At 38.1% G+C, this 14,480-nt stretch overlaps 1 protein-coding gene across 2 annotated transcripts in view; it reads left to right on the top strand.

The window, feature by feature from the left end:
* SRFBP1 (serum response factor binding protein 1) overlaps nucleotides 1-14,480 on the top strand; it is a 65,603-nt gene that overhangs the window by 13,227 nt on the left and 37,896 nt on the right. Inside the window, exons 1-3 of one of the 2 annotated variants that reach the window (XM_059693795.1) lie at nucleotides 2,209-2,441; nucleotides 3,314-3,402; nucleotides 4,432-4,504. In XM_059693795.1, coding sequence (XP_059549778.1) covers nucleotides 2,430-2,441; nucleotides 3,314-3,402; nucleotides 4,432-4,504 — 174 coding nt within the window. In that variant the 5' untranslated portion in view covers nucleotides 2,209-2,429. Of the gene's footprint in view, nucleotides 1-2,208; nucleotides 2,442-3,313; nucleotides 3,403-4,431; nucleotides 4,505-14,480 lie in introns of those variants that run through there. The other variant, XM_059693794.1, reaches the window with a different exon arrangement.

The raw sequence follows: 14,480 nt of genomic DNA, 5'->3' as shown, positions 1-14,480 counted from the left end.
GTATAGTGAGAGTTCTAGGATGGCAGAAAGGATGAGATTCAAAACAGTTAAAAGATTAACATGAGATATGTGTACGATTATTTCTTACTAGAGGCCCAGTCCATAAAATTTGTGCACCTGGGGGTGGGAGGGCTCCCGCCACCACCTCTGCGCTCACCAGCTGTGAGTCTGGCTTCTGGTTGAGCTGCGCTCCCCCTGTGGGAGCATACTGACCACCAGGGGGCAGCTCCTGCATTGAGCATCTGCCCCCTGGTGGCCAGTCTGCATCATAGCAACCGGTCCTTCCACCATTTGGTCGATTTGCATATTAGCCTTTTATTATATAGGATAATACAACTTTATTAATAGAATAGGGTGAATGATGCAAATAAATTTGTATTAATGGTAGTAGAAAGGTGATAGTTCCCATCTAATGTTTATTTTCTCAATGAAATTAAAAGAGAGATGAAAAGGAATGTTAGATATTTTAGGAAAGCAGACAGGTTTAAAATAGTTATTGTAGAGTGAATTGACCAAAAAAAAATACGTAGGATTGCTAGGAAGTGTAAAAGCCTGTTTGAGGTTAATTATGGTGAATTTATAGTAGATAGAATGTATTAACTATTTCCTGGCTATTGGGATGCTGTGATAAAGAACTCAGAATGTTCTTTTCAAGATTACTAAAGGGATTGCTAACCATAGGGGAATTTAAGGTATTGGCAAATGTTGATCATGTACCTAAATTGGAGGTACATGTTGATCATGTTGATCAAATTGGAGGTACAATGTTGATCATGTACCTAAAGGAGGAAAATCAAAAGCAGAGGACTAACTGTTTGAGAGAAAGTACAGGGGTAAGTGAATTGCTGATCAGTGAAGTCAGAGACGATTGTGGTGGGTGGAGTTGAATAAGCAAGCAGATAAAAATTGTAATCTTGCACTAGCTGGTTTGGCTCAGTGGATAGAGCGTCAGCCTGTGGACTGCGGGGTCCCAGGTTCGATTCTGGTCAAGGGCACATACCTGGGTTGTGGGCTCGATCCCCAGTGTGGGGCATGTGGGGCGTGCCGGAGGCAGCCGATCAATGATTCTCTCTCGTCATTGATGTTTCTATCACACCCTCCTCCCTTTCTCTCTGAAGTCAATAAAAATATATTTTTAAAAAATTGTAATCTTGTGGAATATTTCAACTAATCATTTTAGAAATAGAATGGTTATAAGTGATAAGGACTACAGTGTGACATTGGAAGTGGGTCACTGAGATGGAATAGATTAGCTAAGTAGAAAAGAGCACGTCAAGAAGTGAGGATATATTGGGTGAGTTATTAAGTGGGCATTTGTGTCACTAAGAATGATGTCAAAACTTAGGGTGGAGAGAAATTATAAGTTGGTTGTCAGTATCTTCAATGTAATACAGAGCGTGAATGATATTCATGAAAGGTAAGAGAAGCTATTACAGCCAAATGCAAGAGCCTTGATATTGCTATTTTGGCAAGGGAATTTGTAGGATTGTGTATGCCAGGTACTCTTGAAAGGCACAGAAATTACTATGTAAATATTGCAAATTCCCTGTCTTCTAGGAGCTCAAAAACTATAGGAAAAACAAACAAAACAAAACAAAACAAAACAAAACACTAAAAACAGCCACAGTGATTAATGACAGTATGGTGAAATAGAATCTACCTACAAAGTATATTTGGAACCCCAAGGATGGAGTGGTTTTCTCTAACTGAAGAAGTCATTGAAAGTTTATGGGAAAGATGATACCTGAAATGAATTTTATGAAGTTCCTAATGTGGAGGAGGGGAAGAAAGACAATACAGGAGGAATTACAAGATGTATGGCTCCTAATAACAGACAAACATAGATTCAAAATGATAGCATCCCATTGTACTAAGTACTGTTATAACATGTAGCTCTTTATCATTAGAATATTCCCATCTCTTGGCCAATACAATTTTTGTTTTTGTTTTTGTTTTTTTGTTCTTGGAATTCAGTATTGTTCTTTAATGGGATGATTTAAAGCATGTACTGTGTATGTGTGTGAGCACACACAATGTGCCCTTGTGTTTTTGGCAATTCTTTTAAAGTTATGCCTCAAATAAATTATTGCTAAAAATAAATGCAAGGGGTAATAACTAAGTAAATATGATCACTTTCATGCATTTGCTTTTGTTAACACACTCATTCAATAAATTAAATTTCCATCATGATGGTTGAAGCTCTACTTTAAGCCACAGGGATACAAAGATTGATATGATGATCTCTGATCTCAGAAAACTCAGTTTATTATGTTCCAAGCCCAACAAGCTATAATAAGTATCCTATATAATAAAAGGCTAATATGCAAATAGACCAAACGGTGGAACCGGAACAACCGAACCGGTCGCTGTGACGTGCGCTGACCACCAGGGGACATGCGTGGAACATTGTGGGTGTTGGCCGTGGTGGGATGGTGGAGCAGGTGAGTGGGAGCACTAGACCAAGGCAGGGTGCCGGTCGCTGTTAGCGGGGCGAGCCTCTGGTGGTTACTGAAAATCCTTTGCTCCTGCGAATGCCGCAGTCCTGCCCAGGGCCCGCGCTTGCCCGCTTGCACCCACTGCTGGCGCTGGAGCCACTGCTCACACCTACTGCCGGCGCCCGGCACTGGCCCTGATAGCTTGGCGCTGTCAGCTGGTGCAAGCGGCAGCTGCCGGCCCTGATCGCCCCTTAGGGCTTCTCCACCTCCCCCTGCTTCTGAGGTGAGATTGGGGCCAGCAGCCGCCAGAGCCACCGCTCGCACTCACTGCCAGCGCCGGCCCCACTCACACTTGCAGCCGGTGCCAGAGCTGCCACTCCCACCTGCTACCAGTGCCGGTGCACCAGTCCCAATCACTCGGCACCATCAGTGGCTGCGAGTGGCGGCTGCCGGCCCTGGTCGCCCCGAGGGCTTCTCCACCTCCCCCTGCTCCTGAGGGGCGGTGGGAGCAGTGCTGCCAGCACACAGGCCTAGGATGGGCTCCTATGCATACTGCAGCCTCGCAGCCCACAGTTCCTTGCAAGGTGCACGAATTTGTGCATTGGGCCCCTAGTAATATTAAAATACTAATCATTGGGAATGCTGTGACTTTTTTGTAAGATAACTTCTTTCTCTTGAGTCCTCAGACACATTTTAAAATGTTGATGTATTCCTTTATTCACTCTTAGTGGAAAATGTTTGATTTCATCCAACTAGAAATATAGTTAACCAAAAATTTGGATAAAGTGGTAGACTTTGCCTATAATATTAAGACTCAAAATAAAGTATGTTTCTTTTTGAATTAATAACCTTTCAAATTTTGGCTTTATTCTTCAAAGGTTGTGAAGATGAGAAAAGAAGTGAAGAGAATCCGAGTTTTGGTTATCCGAAAACTTGTCAGAAGTGTTAGCAGACTGAAGTCAAAAAAGTGAGTCATTTCAAGTTATGGCCTTCTGACTGATAAAATGTCAAAAATTGTTTTTATTCAATATTTACAAAATTTGAGGGTGGGACCTAAGAGGGATAATTAAATATCTTACTCATGCAGCACTTTAAAAAATATATATATATTTAGAGAGGATCTGAGTGAGATAAAATGTGCTGTGTCAGCATGTTACATGGTTTGAATCATATTTGCTTAAAATACATGATGAATTCTGCTTCTATTTTTTTCAAAAATCTCCTTGACCTTTTCAAAATGAAAGTCCTTTGGGGTTATGTATGTGTTTTATGTTGTTAGAAGTTATCTTAAGATGTGGTATAGTTGAGCAAATCTAGTAATACCTTTTGTGAATCAGTTGTAAAAATTTATATCATTTTTTTCTTGAATTGCTAATTAATTTAAAATCTTCAGTACCTTGTGGAAGTGTTTATCAAGACATTGTGTTCCATCTAATTTTTTGAAAAAACAGTATTTTGTATTTTCAGTGTTACTGGTATTAGAGAAAAAGTATGTTATTTAAAGTCTTCAAATGTGTTTTGCTCCTGATTAATTTTTAGTGCTTTCTTTCATAAATGTTGCAGAAGATGGGTTTCCTCTCTGATATAATCAGATATTTGACATCTTTGTATATTCTTTTAATTCCAGAGGACAAATTTTTATTTAATAAAATTATATCTAACCTTTAGCTGTAGCTTATGGACCTTATATTAAATACAATGTGCTGTTAACTGATTAATTAAAAAGTATTATTTGGCCTTCCCATTAAGGAATTAGAAGGCAAACAGCAGCAATAATTTTTAATATTATGCCAGGATAATGCCTGGTATTGCCAAGAACTTGAGTTTATTAATAGAATTGGGATATATGTTGGAAGGGGAGAAAGCAGTGCAGGATGACTTTGCTTGTTATTTAGAGATTTATGATATTTTTCTAAAAGAAATGAGACTTTTCATTATGATATGAGTCTGTAATAAGTGCTTTTCCTGTCTACATATTGTAATGTATTTTTTGCAGGGGTACTGAAGATGCACTGTTAAAAAACCAAAGGCGGGCACAACGATTGCTTGAAGAAATTCATGCCATGAAGGTAAGGACTTGTGCAGCTGTGTGTATGCGTGTGTTTCTGTCTCTCCTCTCAGTCTGCATTTTGTGTGTGTGTTGGGTTACTTATTTGAATATTATTGTAGGTTGACCAAGACTTATTTTATGGGTCTGTTTGGTGAAGAATGTAGCACATTTAGAAAATTGTAATATGTTGAAGCTTGCATTTTCTTTTTCACTGAATTTGATAAAGTACTTGACTAATTTGCGTCAAAATACTGCCAAAATAAACTCATCTGTGTTTAATAATGCCTCATGCCTAGGGTTTTTATTTTTACTGTAACTTTAGGCATGTAGTCTAAGTTAAGTTCAGGAATTGAAGTGTTCATGCTATTTGGTAATGTGGATGGGGATATTGGTGGCTGACATCATGCTTTGCCTATTGCCAACTCAATAAATTTTTGTGTGATGGTGTCAGCATTTTATTCAGCTCTGTAGTAACTCGAAATAAAATTAGTATTGGACCAAAATGATCCATATTTTTGTTTCTTTCAGCCAGACTCTTCACTAGCATAATTTTTAGGTCTTCTCACTGCTCTTACTTTGTGGAAACTTTCATTTACCAAATGACATACTATTAAATGTCTGGGAGACTTTTTTATTGCAGAACTTAAAAACAACATTTGGTACTAGCAATTATCTTAATTGTAGGGTCATTTTGCATGTATGTTTGACTATTACATTTTGGTATAACTTCTAAGAGGAGTTTTTTTGTGTGTGTTTTTTTTTAATTTTACTGATTTCGAGAGGAAAGGAGAGAGAGAGAGACAGAGAGAGAGAGAGAGAGAAACATCAATGATGAGAGAAAATCATTCATCGGCTGCCTCCTGCACACCCCCATTGGGGATTAAGCTGTGACCTCCTGGTTCATAGATTGATGTTCAACCACTGAGCAACACTGGCTGGGCACTTCCAAGTTTTGAGATAGATAAAAGAATGATTGAACTCTCTAAAACTGTTTTAATTGAGTTAAATTATCAAAGTTTCTCACCATTTATTTTTCCTTTTGAAGGGATAGTAAAGTATTTTATAGGTCAGTTATTTTTCACAGTTAATCTGAGTAGAAACAGATATAGGACATTTCTTTTCGGGGTGAGGTGTTTTTATTTTTTCATTTTTGTGTGTGTGTGGCATTATTTTTAATCGCAGGACTACAAAATTTATGAAATACATTTGATTTATCCTCTCTAATGTTTTAATCCCTCTTTTTTCCCCCAGTTATTCAGTCAACATACTCTATGTTTGCCTCCTAATTGTCATTTGTGTCATTTTGAATGATACATCATTTAGGCTTTTTCATATACCTTGTATTTCTCATGAAATTCAAATGAGAGATAAAATGTTTGGATACTCTTGTTTTGAGGATAACTCTAAGATAAGAAGTTATTGTGTATCCCATTGTGTCTTTCAGTTTCTCTTAATCAAGGTCCTTACTGAATTATTACATTCCTTACCTATATTTTTTCCCGTAATTTCTTCTGAATTGTCATTTTTGTAGTCCTTAATTATTCAAAGGCTTTGAGCTACTATATAATTGCTGATTTTATTTTTCCATGGAAAGGATACATTATAATATAATAGGCCTATGTGTAGTATGTGAGACTCTGAAAACAAAAGATACTCATTAATCTTCAGAGTACTTTCCTTCTGTAACTCTCAATAATTAATTTAATTTAAAGTTAATCAGAAAAACAAGTTGTCGCCGAAACCGGTTTGGCTCAGTGGATAGAGCGTCGGCCTGCGGACTGAAGGGTCCCGGGTTCGGTTCCGGTCAAGGGCATGTACCTGGGTTGCGGGCATATCCCCAGTGGGAGATGTGCAGGAGGCGGCTGATCGATGTTTCTCTCTCATCGATGTTTCTAACTCTCTATCTCTCTCCCTTCCTCTCTGTAAAAAATCAATAAAATATATTAAAAAAAAAAAGAAGCAAAAAACCCTTTAAAAAAAAAAAAAAGAAAGAAAGAAAAACAAGTTGTCTTAATTTATCTATGTGTGCAACTTGTTTTCTTTTATTCTTAAACCTCATCAGGAATAGCAAATCAGACTCAGTGAGAAAGTTCTTAGGTTTGCAACATTACTGTATCACATTCATAGTTTTATTTTGTGTGTATATGTGATTGTATAAGACCACTGTGGAATTGTTGCCTCATAAAAAGCTAAAATGCATAGCCTGTATAGTCTTGGAATTCATAAAATTAATAGTATATACATATTTTGTCCCCTTGTATTCGTGGCAGTGGGTTAGGATGGTCTGAATTGGATGCTATGAATTAAACTTTTTTTTGTAATGCTTTTTAAAAGTTGGATTAAATTTAAATATAAAAAAACAGAAAAAAAAGAGTAAGACTATGTTTGCTTTTCTTACACGTCTAATTTTTCTCCTCATTTATGATTCTTTTAATGGTCTACTTTTCTAAAAGAAACAAACATATAGAGCATTTTTTTAAGTGAATGGTCATTTGAAATTTCTTAAAGAACAGTTTATCATATACATGGGAGTATCAAAGAAATAGTCACAAAACAGGAAACTCACAGTCTCAATTAAATTTGAAGAAAAACCTCTACTTATTCATTTTTCCAGATGAATTTTTTCCTTGGCTCATATACCACTACATTTTTATAGTCTTGTTCATGACATACTGTCCTATACTTGCTTTCTATGATAATAGGGTATTTTGTTGCAAGATGACTTCCTCAAGGAGAAAACCTAAAATATTTTTAGAAATGGGAGTTTGTTTATTTCTGGCCAAGAGAAAAAAAGGGGGGGCCTGATCTTTTTTTTCTTTTTTCTTTTTTAATGTATTTTTATTGATTTCAGAGAGGAAGGGGGAGGAAAAGAGAGATAGAAACATCAATGATAAGAGGGAATCATTGATTGCCTGTCTCCTGCACGTCAAACTGCGGCCACAACCCAGGCATGTGCCCTTGATTGGAATCAAATCTGGGACCCTTCGGTCCTCAGGCCAACACTCTATCCACTGAGCCAAACCGGCTAGGGTGGAGGGCCTGATCTTTATGATACTATGAAATCATAGGTTCCAATTTAGTAGATATAATATATGAATACCAACTCTGTTGCCTTTTCTAATAGTATTCCTACTTTTAACTCTGATAGTAGTGTAAATTCTGGCTTCTGAAATAGTTTCTTTTTCTTGGAAATTAAAGTAGCTGATCAGCTTTTATAGATCCCAAAGTTATTTAGCTGAAGAAAAAAATAGTAAAATTAAGGCAGACAATGAAATTAATATAAGTATACAAGAAATCCCTTCCTTAATAATAAAGGTAATATAACTAGCTTCTTCTGTGACTATTTACTATGTGCATGACACTGTGTTAATTTTTTTGTATGAAAGCTTAAAAAGAAATTTTCCATAAGGTATAAGATGCCTTATTTGTCCTCTGTTTTATATTCAGTTTCTCAGGAGATAGATGTCATTTTTCTTACTATCTTACAGAATAGGAAACCAAGGCCTACAGAATTTAAGCAACTTGCCCAAGGTCAAGTACTTGTTGGGCTTCCTAACTAAAAGCTAATGGCCTGGGCAGTTTTACTGTGCTTCTTCAGTAAACCAGGACTTCTGAAATACACTCTACTTTCCTCAAGGCCAGGTGAGATAATGTAATAACCATGACAGCTGCCCTCTAAGAAAAAAAGACCCAAAGGAGGTGTTCAACACGTGTTCAGATTCTTTAATTCCTCAGAACTACATGCATATGCCCAGTTACCTCACGCTGGTTTCTGTGTGTGTGTTTTTAACTTCCTTCTCTCTGAGGCCATGACTTTTCCTATACTGAGTATTCCTGTAGAGTGAGAACTCGAATGTTATTCTGTAAGACTTGGCTCTGCCTGCTACTCTTTATTTTAAAACTTCTTTTGTTTCATTCTTTTCTAAGTTTACATGCTCAAATCTCTGTTATTAAACGCATCTTTAAAGCACCTTTGCTTATGCTCTTCATGGCCTGTTTCTAAGTGGTTGTCATTGGTGGATCACAGATGGGAAAAGAGTTGTAGATTATGATCTGTCGCTATTATGCAAAGTCAAATAAAATAATACGTAAACAAAATAACATATCACATCTTTTGCATTTCATTTCACCACAGCTATAAAATGAGCAGAATCTTATTTCAAAGGACATATTTAGAAGGGCTCTATTGTGAACATTCTTCAGATAAGGCCTTTCCTTCTAACAAAATCATTAGCCTGTTTGCCCTTGAATTGTATGTTTATCATATATGTCATATATTAATTAGAATTTTATGATATTTCCGGTTCTATATATGTTTTAAAAATGTATTGAGTTTTTTTCTCTGTAATTTTACATGCTATGATTTTGTTAGTTTTTTTTTTTTCATATGGATTCTTAAAAGGAAGTTTGCCATATGGCCCTGGCCAGGTAGCTTAGTTGATTGGAGTGTCATCCTGTACACCAAAAGGTTTGATTCTCAGTCAGGGCACATACCTAGGTTGCAGGTTCTATCCCCCTCTAAAAATCAATAAGAAAACATATCCTCAAGGTGAGGATTAAAAAAAAAACAAAAAGTTTGCCATATGGTAAAACATGCCTTATTTATCTTGCAAGTATACCATTTTAATTGTGTCAAATTAACATTTAATTCATTTATTCTATTAAAATAATAGTATTAAGAGGTATTCTTCATCTAAGATTATAATTTGTTGTTGTTAATCCTCTCCTGAGGATATTTTTTCCATTGATTTTTAGAGAGAGTGTAAGAAGGAAGAGGGAGGACAAGGGTGGGGGAGAGGGGGGAAGAGAAGCATCAATGTGAGAGAAACCTGAAATCTAGGTATGTGCCCATGACTGGAATTGAACCCATGACCCTTCAGTGGATAGGCTGACACTCTAACCACTGGGTCACACTGACAAGGGCAGATTAGAATTATTTTTCAGTTTTATCTTTTATTTGTAAGCTAATACAAAAATCATTTTTGTCAAATCAGATTCATATGTTAGAGATATTACCTAGAACCACCTTTACTGATCATTTCAAGGATACATGCAATCAGGAGGCAAAGGTAAAGCAAGGGTAGATCTGGGACTCAGAATGATTCCACAAGTCCTTCCTTTCTACATCAGACATGCACTTTCTTGCCCAGAGTAGATGAAATCTCTAAGTAGGAAGTCTAGTTATGATCTCATCACAGAGGGAGTTTAGATTTTGAAGCTTTCCCATTCTGCACCCCAAGGTTGTGTAGCTTAGGTAATATTCTCAGTGTGCCATACCTTAGAAATCCTTAGATTCTAGGTTTGTGTACTGTAAACATCCTTAACTAGGGAAAGGAACATTCTTCAGATAAGGCCTTTCCTTCTAACAAAAGTCAATAGTTTGTTTACCAGGAGGACCAGTTATCAGCATATTAACAAATAGATTAAACTCCATCACCTACTTATACTTGAGTTTCCTCCCAGTAAAGAAGTGATTGCCCAGGACAGCTGTTTTAATTCTTCCTTCTCTGATTTGTAAGTCTTCCTTTGACTTTTCCCCCTTCTTTTGTTTATATCTCCTTCCAATGTTTTGGAAACTATTTTAAACCTGGAGAAAAATTATAATGCTACAATGTAGAGTAGTAATACATTGTATCACATCTAGTTTGTCCCTTTACTGGTGATGCTTAGTTCCAATCACTTGGTATAGAGCAGGGGTGTGGAACCTTTTTGCTGCTAAGGGCCATTTGGGTATTTGTAACATCGTTTGTGGGCCATACAAAATTATCAACTTAAAAATCAGCCTGCTATATTTGGTCAAACATTTAATTAACTCGCCCCTAATGCCTTGAAAGGGCCAGAATAAATGATTTTGTGGGCTTTATATGGCCTGGCCCTCAGGCCAGCAGTTCCTCACCCCTGGTTAGATGTTATCTGCCAGATTTCTCCTTTTTCCTGTTTGCAATTATTAAGTAACTAGGGGCCCGGTGCACGAAATTCAGCATGGATGGGGTCCTTAGGCCTGACCAGCGATCAGGGCCGATCAGGTTCCCTGTCTTTCTGCCTCCTCCTTCACTCACCACCCATGTCTGCCACCACCCATCCCCAGTTCCTTGGCCCCGATCGGGCCATTGGGACCTGCTGGCCAGGGAGAGGGACCGGGAGGTTGGCCAACAGGCCCTGATCAGGTGATCGGGGCCTGCTGGCCAGGAGGAAGGGCCAACCACAACCACAGCGGGTGGGTGGCAGGCCAGTTGGGGTCTGCCAGCCAGGTGGAGGGACCCAGGAGGTGGGCCACCAGCTCCAAGGAGTGTGCCAACCCTTGGTCTCCCTGGGAAAGGGGCCACGTCTGCCGCCACCCACCCCTGGTTTCCCATCCCAGCCCGGGGGCCCAGCCCAGATCAGGCGATCGGGGCCTGCTGGCCGGCAAGGAAAAATCAGGAGGTTGGCCGGCAGTCTCCATTGGCGACTAGGGCCAGGGGCCTGGGGACAGCTCCTGTGTTGAGCGTCTGCCCTCTGGTGGTCAGTGCGTGTCATAGCGACCAATCTGGTTATTTCGGTCGTTCCATCATAACGGTTGCTTAGGCTTTTATATATATGTGAGGTGATAATTTTGAAACTGAATATTCTGTAGTCTTTCACCCAGTAGTGACTGATACTTTGTGACTTAATCAGTTAATTGTTTCTCCTTTTCTGCTGGAATTTTTTATTTTTTATTTCTCTAATAAGATTTTAATTTTTTTTTTTTTTTTTTACAATATTGAAGATAGTGCTAATAGCCGTTTTTCTCTATGGAGTATGGGTTCTTGACTTCCTGCAGGAAAGATTTCACAACAAGATTCCGGGTGATTTTGAAGTATGTTAATAAAGCTGGAGACAGTGAAACTGAGGAGGGGCTCAGGATAGAAGAAGCAACAGGAGAGAGACCAGGCGGGGCTGCTTTGGCTCTCTAGAAACATTATGGGAAAGAAGTGAGCCAAGGAGGTGCTGCTGCTAGCTCACTGGAGAGTTAGAGAACAGGAGGCCTTAGGGACAGGGTCGGGGGTTAGCCCAGGATATGCAGCCACTGTCCATTGCTCCCCTGGTTGCAAGTCTCATGGGGTCCCTTAGAGTTAAGGAGATGCAGGCCTGTGGGGCAAGAGAAAGGTGCGGGCGTGTTCCTAGGAGGGAGCGCACACAAGTTTTGGTAATCTTAATGTATGTTGCGATTTAATTTTTTTTTTTTCTGTCAACATAAGTTTTTATTTATTGGATAAATACCTAGAAGTAGTATACTGGATTTTATATGACAAGTTTACATTTAATTTTTTAAAAATTTCCAAATACTCTTCCATATACCATTTTTCATTCTTGCAATCATGTGTGAGAATTCCAGTTACTCCTATCACATGATAAGATGTGATAGCAATATTTTTTAACTTGTAGACCACTAATAACTAATAATTCAACATCTTTTCCTGTGATTGTTGCCATTCTTGTATTTTATTTGGTGAGTAAATTTAATTTTTTACAATGATTTTTTAATAATGTTAATCTTGCCGAAACTGGTTTGGCTCAGTGGATAGAGCGTCGGCCTGCGGACTGAAAGGTCCCAGGTTCGATTCTGGTCAAGGGCATGTACCTGGGTTGCGGGCACATCCCCAGTTGGAGATGTGCAGGAGGCAGCTGATCGATGTTTCTCTCTCATCAATGTTTCTAACTCTCTCTATCTCTCTCTCCCTTCCTCTCTATAAAAAATCAATAAAATATATTTTAAAAAAATAAAATAATGTTAATCTTTTTATTGTGTATTTCTGGAGGATTATGATGTAGTTGAATGTAAAAATGAGAGAAAACTTTGTATAGCAATTACAAACCTGTGCTTTGTGAATATTGTGAGAGGAATGAATGATATTGTTAATCCACAAAGATAGCAAGAGAATAGCTAATAGTCTGAAAATTGAATAAAGCTGTTTTAGTACTTGACAGTTTGAAGTTTTCAGCTATGTGACTATAGTTATGAACTGGATTAATTGTTTGCAACAGTCTTCAGAGCAGTTGGAACAGAGCAGTGATCTTTAGATATGTTTGCCTACGTTTTTGTCAGAACATATAAAATCTTTTTATCTAACACCGCTGTGCATAGGCCGAAAGAAGAAAAACAAACAAAAAAGTGGAATGAGTATGAATTGAAAAGTACAAAACTGAATTCTAAGTCTTGGAATTCAGGTTATAAACTTTGGCCTCTGTAGGCTTTAGTTTCTTCATCCACAAAATTAAGATGATTGCGTAGATTTTTTTTTAAGTCATTTGCTCCTGTGTCCTATTCTTTAATCTCAACTAGATTGGAGTTTACTACCTTTGCTACCTGCTCTTTCAATAATGAGCAAAAAATGTAGGTTTTATAGCTTCTCAGTAAAACAATATTTTTGTTTCGAAGTAGTTTAATTGAAATTTATATTTTATTTACAAAGCAGTGGTTGACATGTTTTTACATATCATTGTAGGTCTTATACCACTTAAATTCTAATTTACTAAATCAGCAATTTCTTATTCATTTTATCTAGTTGACAGGGTAAGGACCTTTCTAGATGTTTACCCTTTGAAACATCTAACTTTTTATAATGATGATGATTTTCTTTAGATATGAAAATCTTCTTTGCCTTAATGAGGAGACATGCATTTTTGGTATTTAAAAAATAACATGTAGTCCTGACAGGTTTGGCTCAGTGGATGGAGCGTTGGCCTGTGGACTGAAGGGTCCCAGGTTCGATTCCGGTCAAGGGCATGTACCTTGGTTGCAGGCACATCCTCAGTAGGGGATGTGCAGGAGGCAGCTGATCGATGTTTCTCTCTCATCAATGTTTCTAACTCTCTATCCCTCTCCCTTCCTCTCTGTAAAAAATCAATAAAATATATTTAAAAAATAAATAAAAAATAAAAAACATGTAATGAAACTTTCTAAAAATTTTTATAGGTCTGTTTCTTCACAAAGTCATCCCAGACTGATAGTTGGTTCTTATTGGTCCCATGCTTTCTTCTTTTCCTATTCAGGGCCAAAACCTGTTAATGTGCTATGTCTCTTTCTTTTTCTTCTTTTATTACTTATTCCTTATTTCACCTATAGCTTCAAACTTTGCCCCTAACTGGGTGGGTATTAGTTAGCTAATAAACTAGTTTATGCCTTAAAACCCATCATCATCCTTTAACTGCCTCTCAGTTTCTTCCTTTCCCCTTATTAGAATAGCATCTTTACCTCCAATAGCATAACCACTGGTAACTGGGCCTCCTCACTTCCCATTTCCTCAGCAACTCACTTAATTTATCTACCTGCCTGTTCATCAGTGTCCTTGAATAAGATTCATACTGACTCTTAGATGCTGTTGTCCCCCCAAAGTTCTTTCTTTATCTTCTCACTTTACACTCTTTAACCCTTTTCAGTCCAACCTCGAGGCTGACTCGACAGACCAGGCGCTAGGAGCAGGTCCAACATCGAGCAATAAGAACATTAAAAAGTTCAACATTCAATCCCGTCAATTAATTTGGACCAGACTGTTTGAATTCCAAAAATAACATTGGACCGCAAAGGGTTAACATGGCTACTTGCATTTTTGAAGGTCTGCATTCTTTTAATTTTCACCTGAGGATATTTTTCCCATTGATTTTTAGAGCGAATGGAAGAGAGAGGGAAAGATAGAGAGAAATATTGATGTGAGGGAAACACCAGGGCCCAGGCTGGTGAGGAGCCTGCAACCGAGATAGATGCCCTTGACCGGAATCGCACCCAAGACCCTTCAGGACACAGGCCAACATTCTATCCACTGAGTCAAACCAGCTAGGGCAGTCTGCACTCTTATATTCAACTCCACTTAGTGCTTTTAGGTGCACCCAAAACTCAACATTTTACATGACTCACTGAGCTAAGTTAAAAAGCATGGTTAAGGTGGGGTTTCTTATGAAGCCTAAGGGCAAGCACTGAATTTTAACCTCAGCAGGGACGAGAATCAGGATCTGGAGATTCTCAGAAAATCAGGTAG

The sequence above is a fragment of the Myotis daubentonii genome, chromosome 4 (genome assembly GCF_963259705.1).
Source record: "Myotis daubentonii chromosome 4, mMyoDau2.1, whole genome shotgun sequence".
NCBI classification, from domain to species: Eukaryota; Metazoa; Chordata; class Mammalia; order Chiroptera; family Vespertilionidae; genus Myotis; species Myotis daubentonii.
This window is presented reverse-complemented; position numbering and strand designations above follow the sequence as displayed.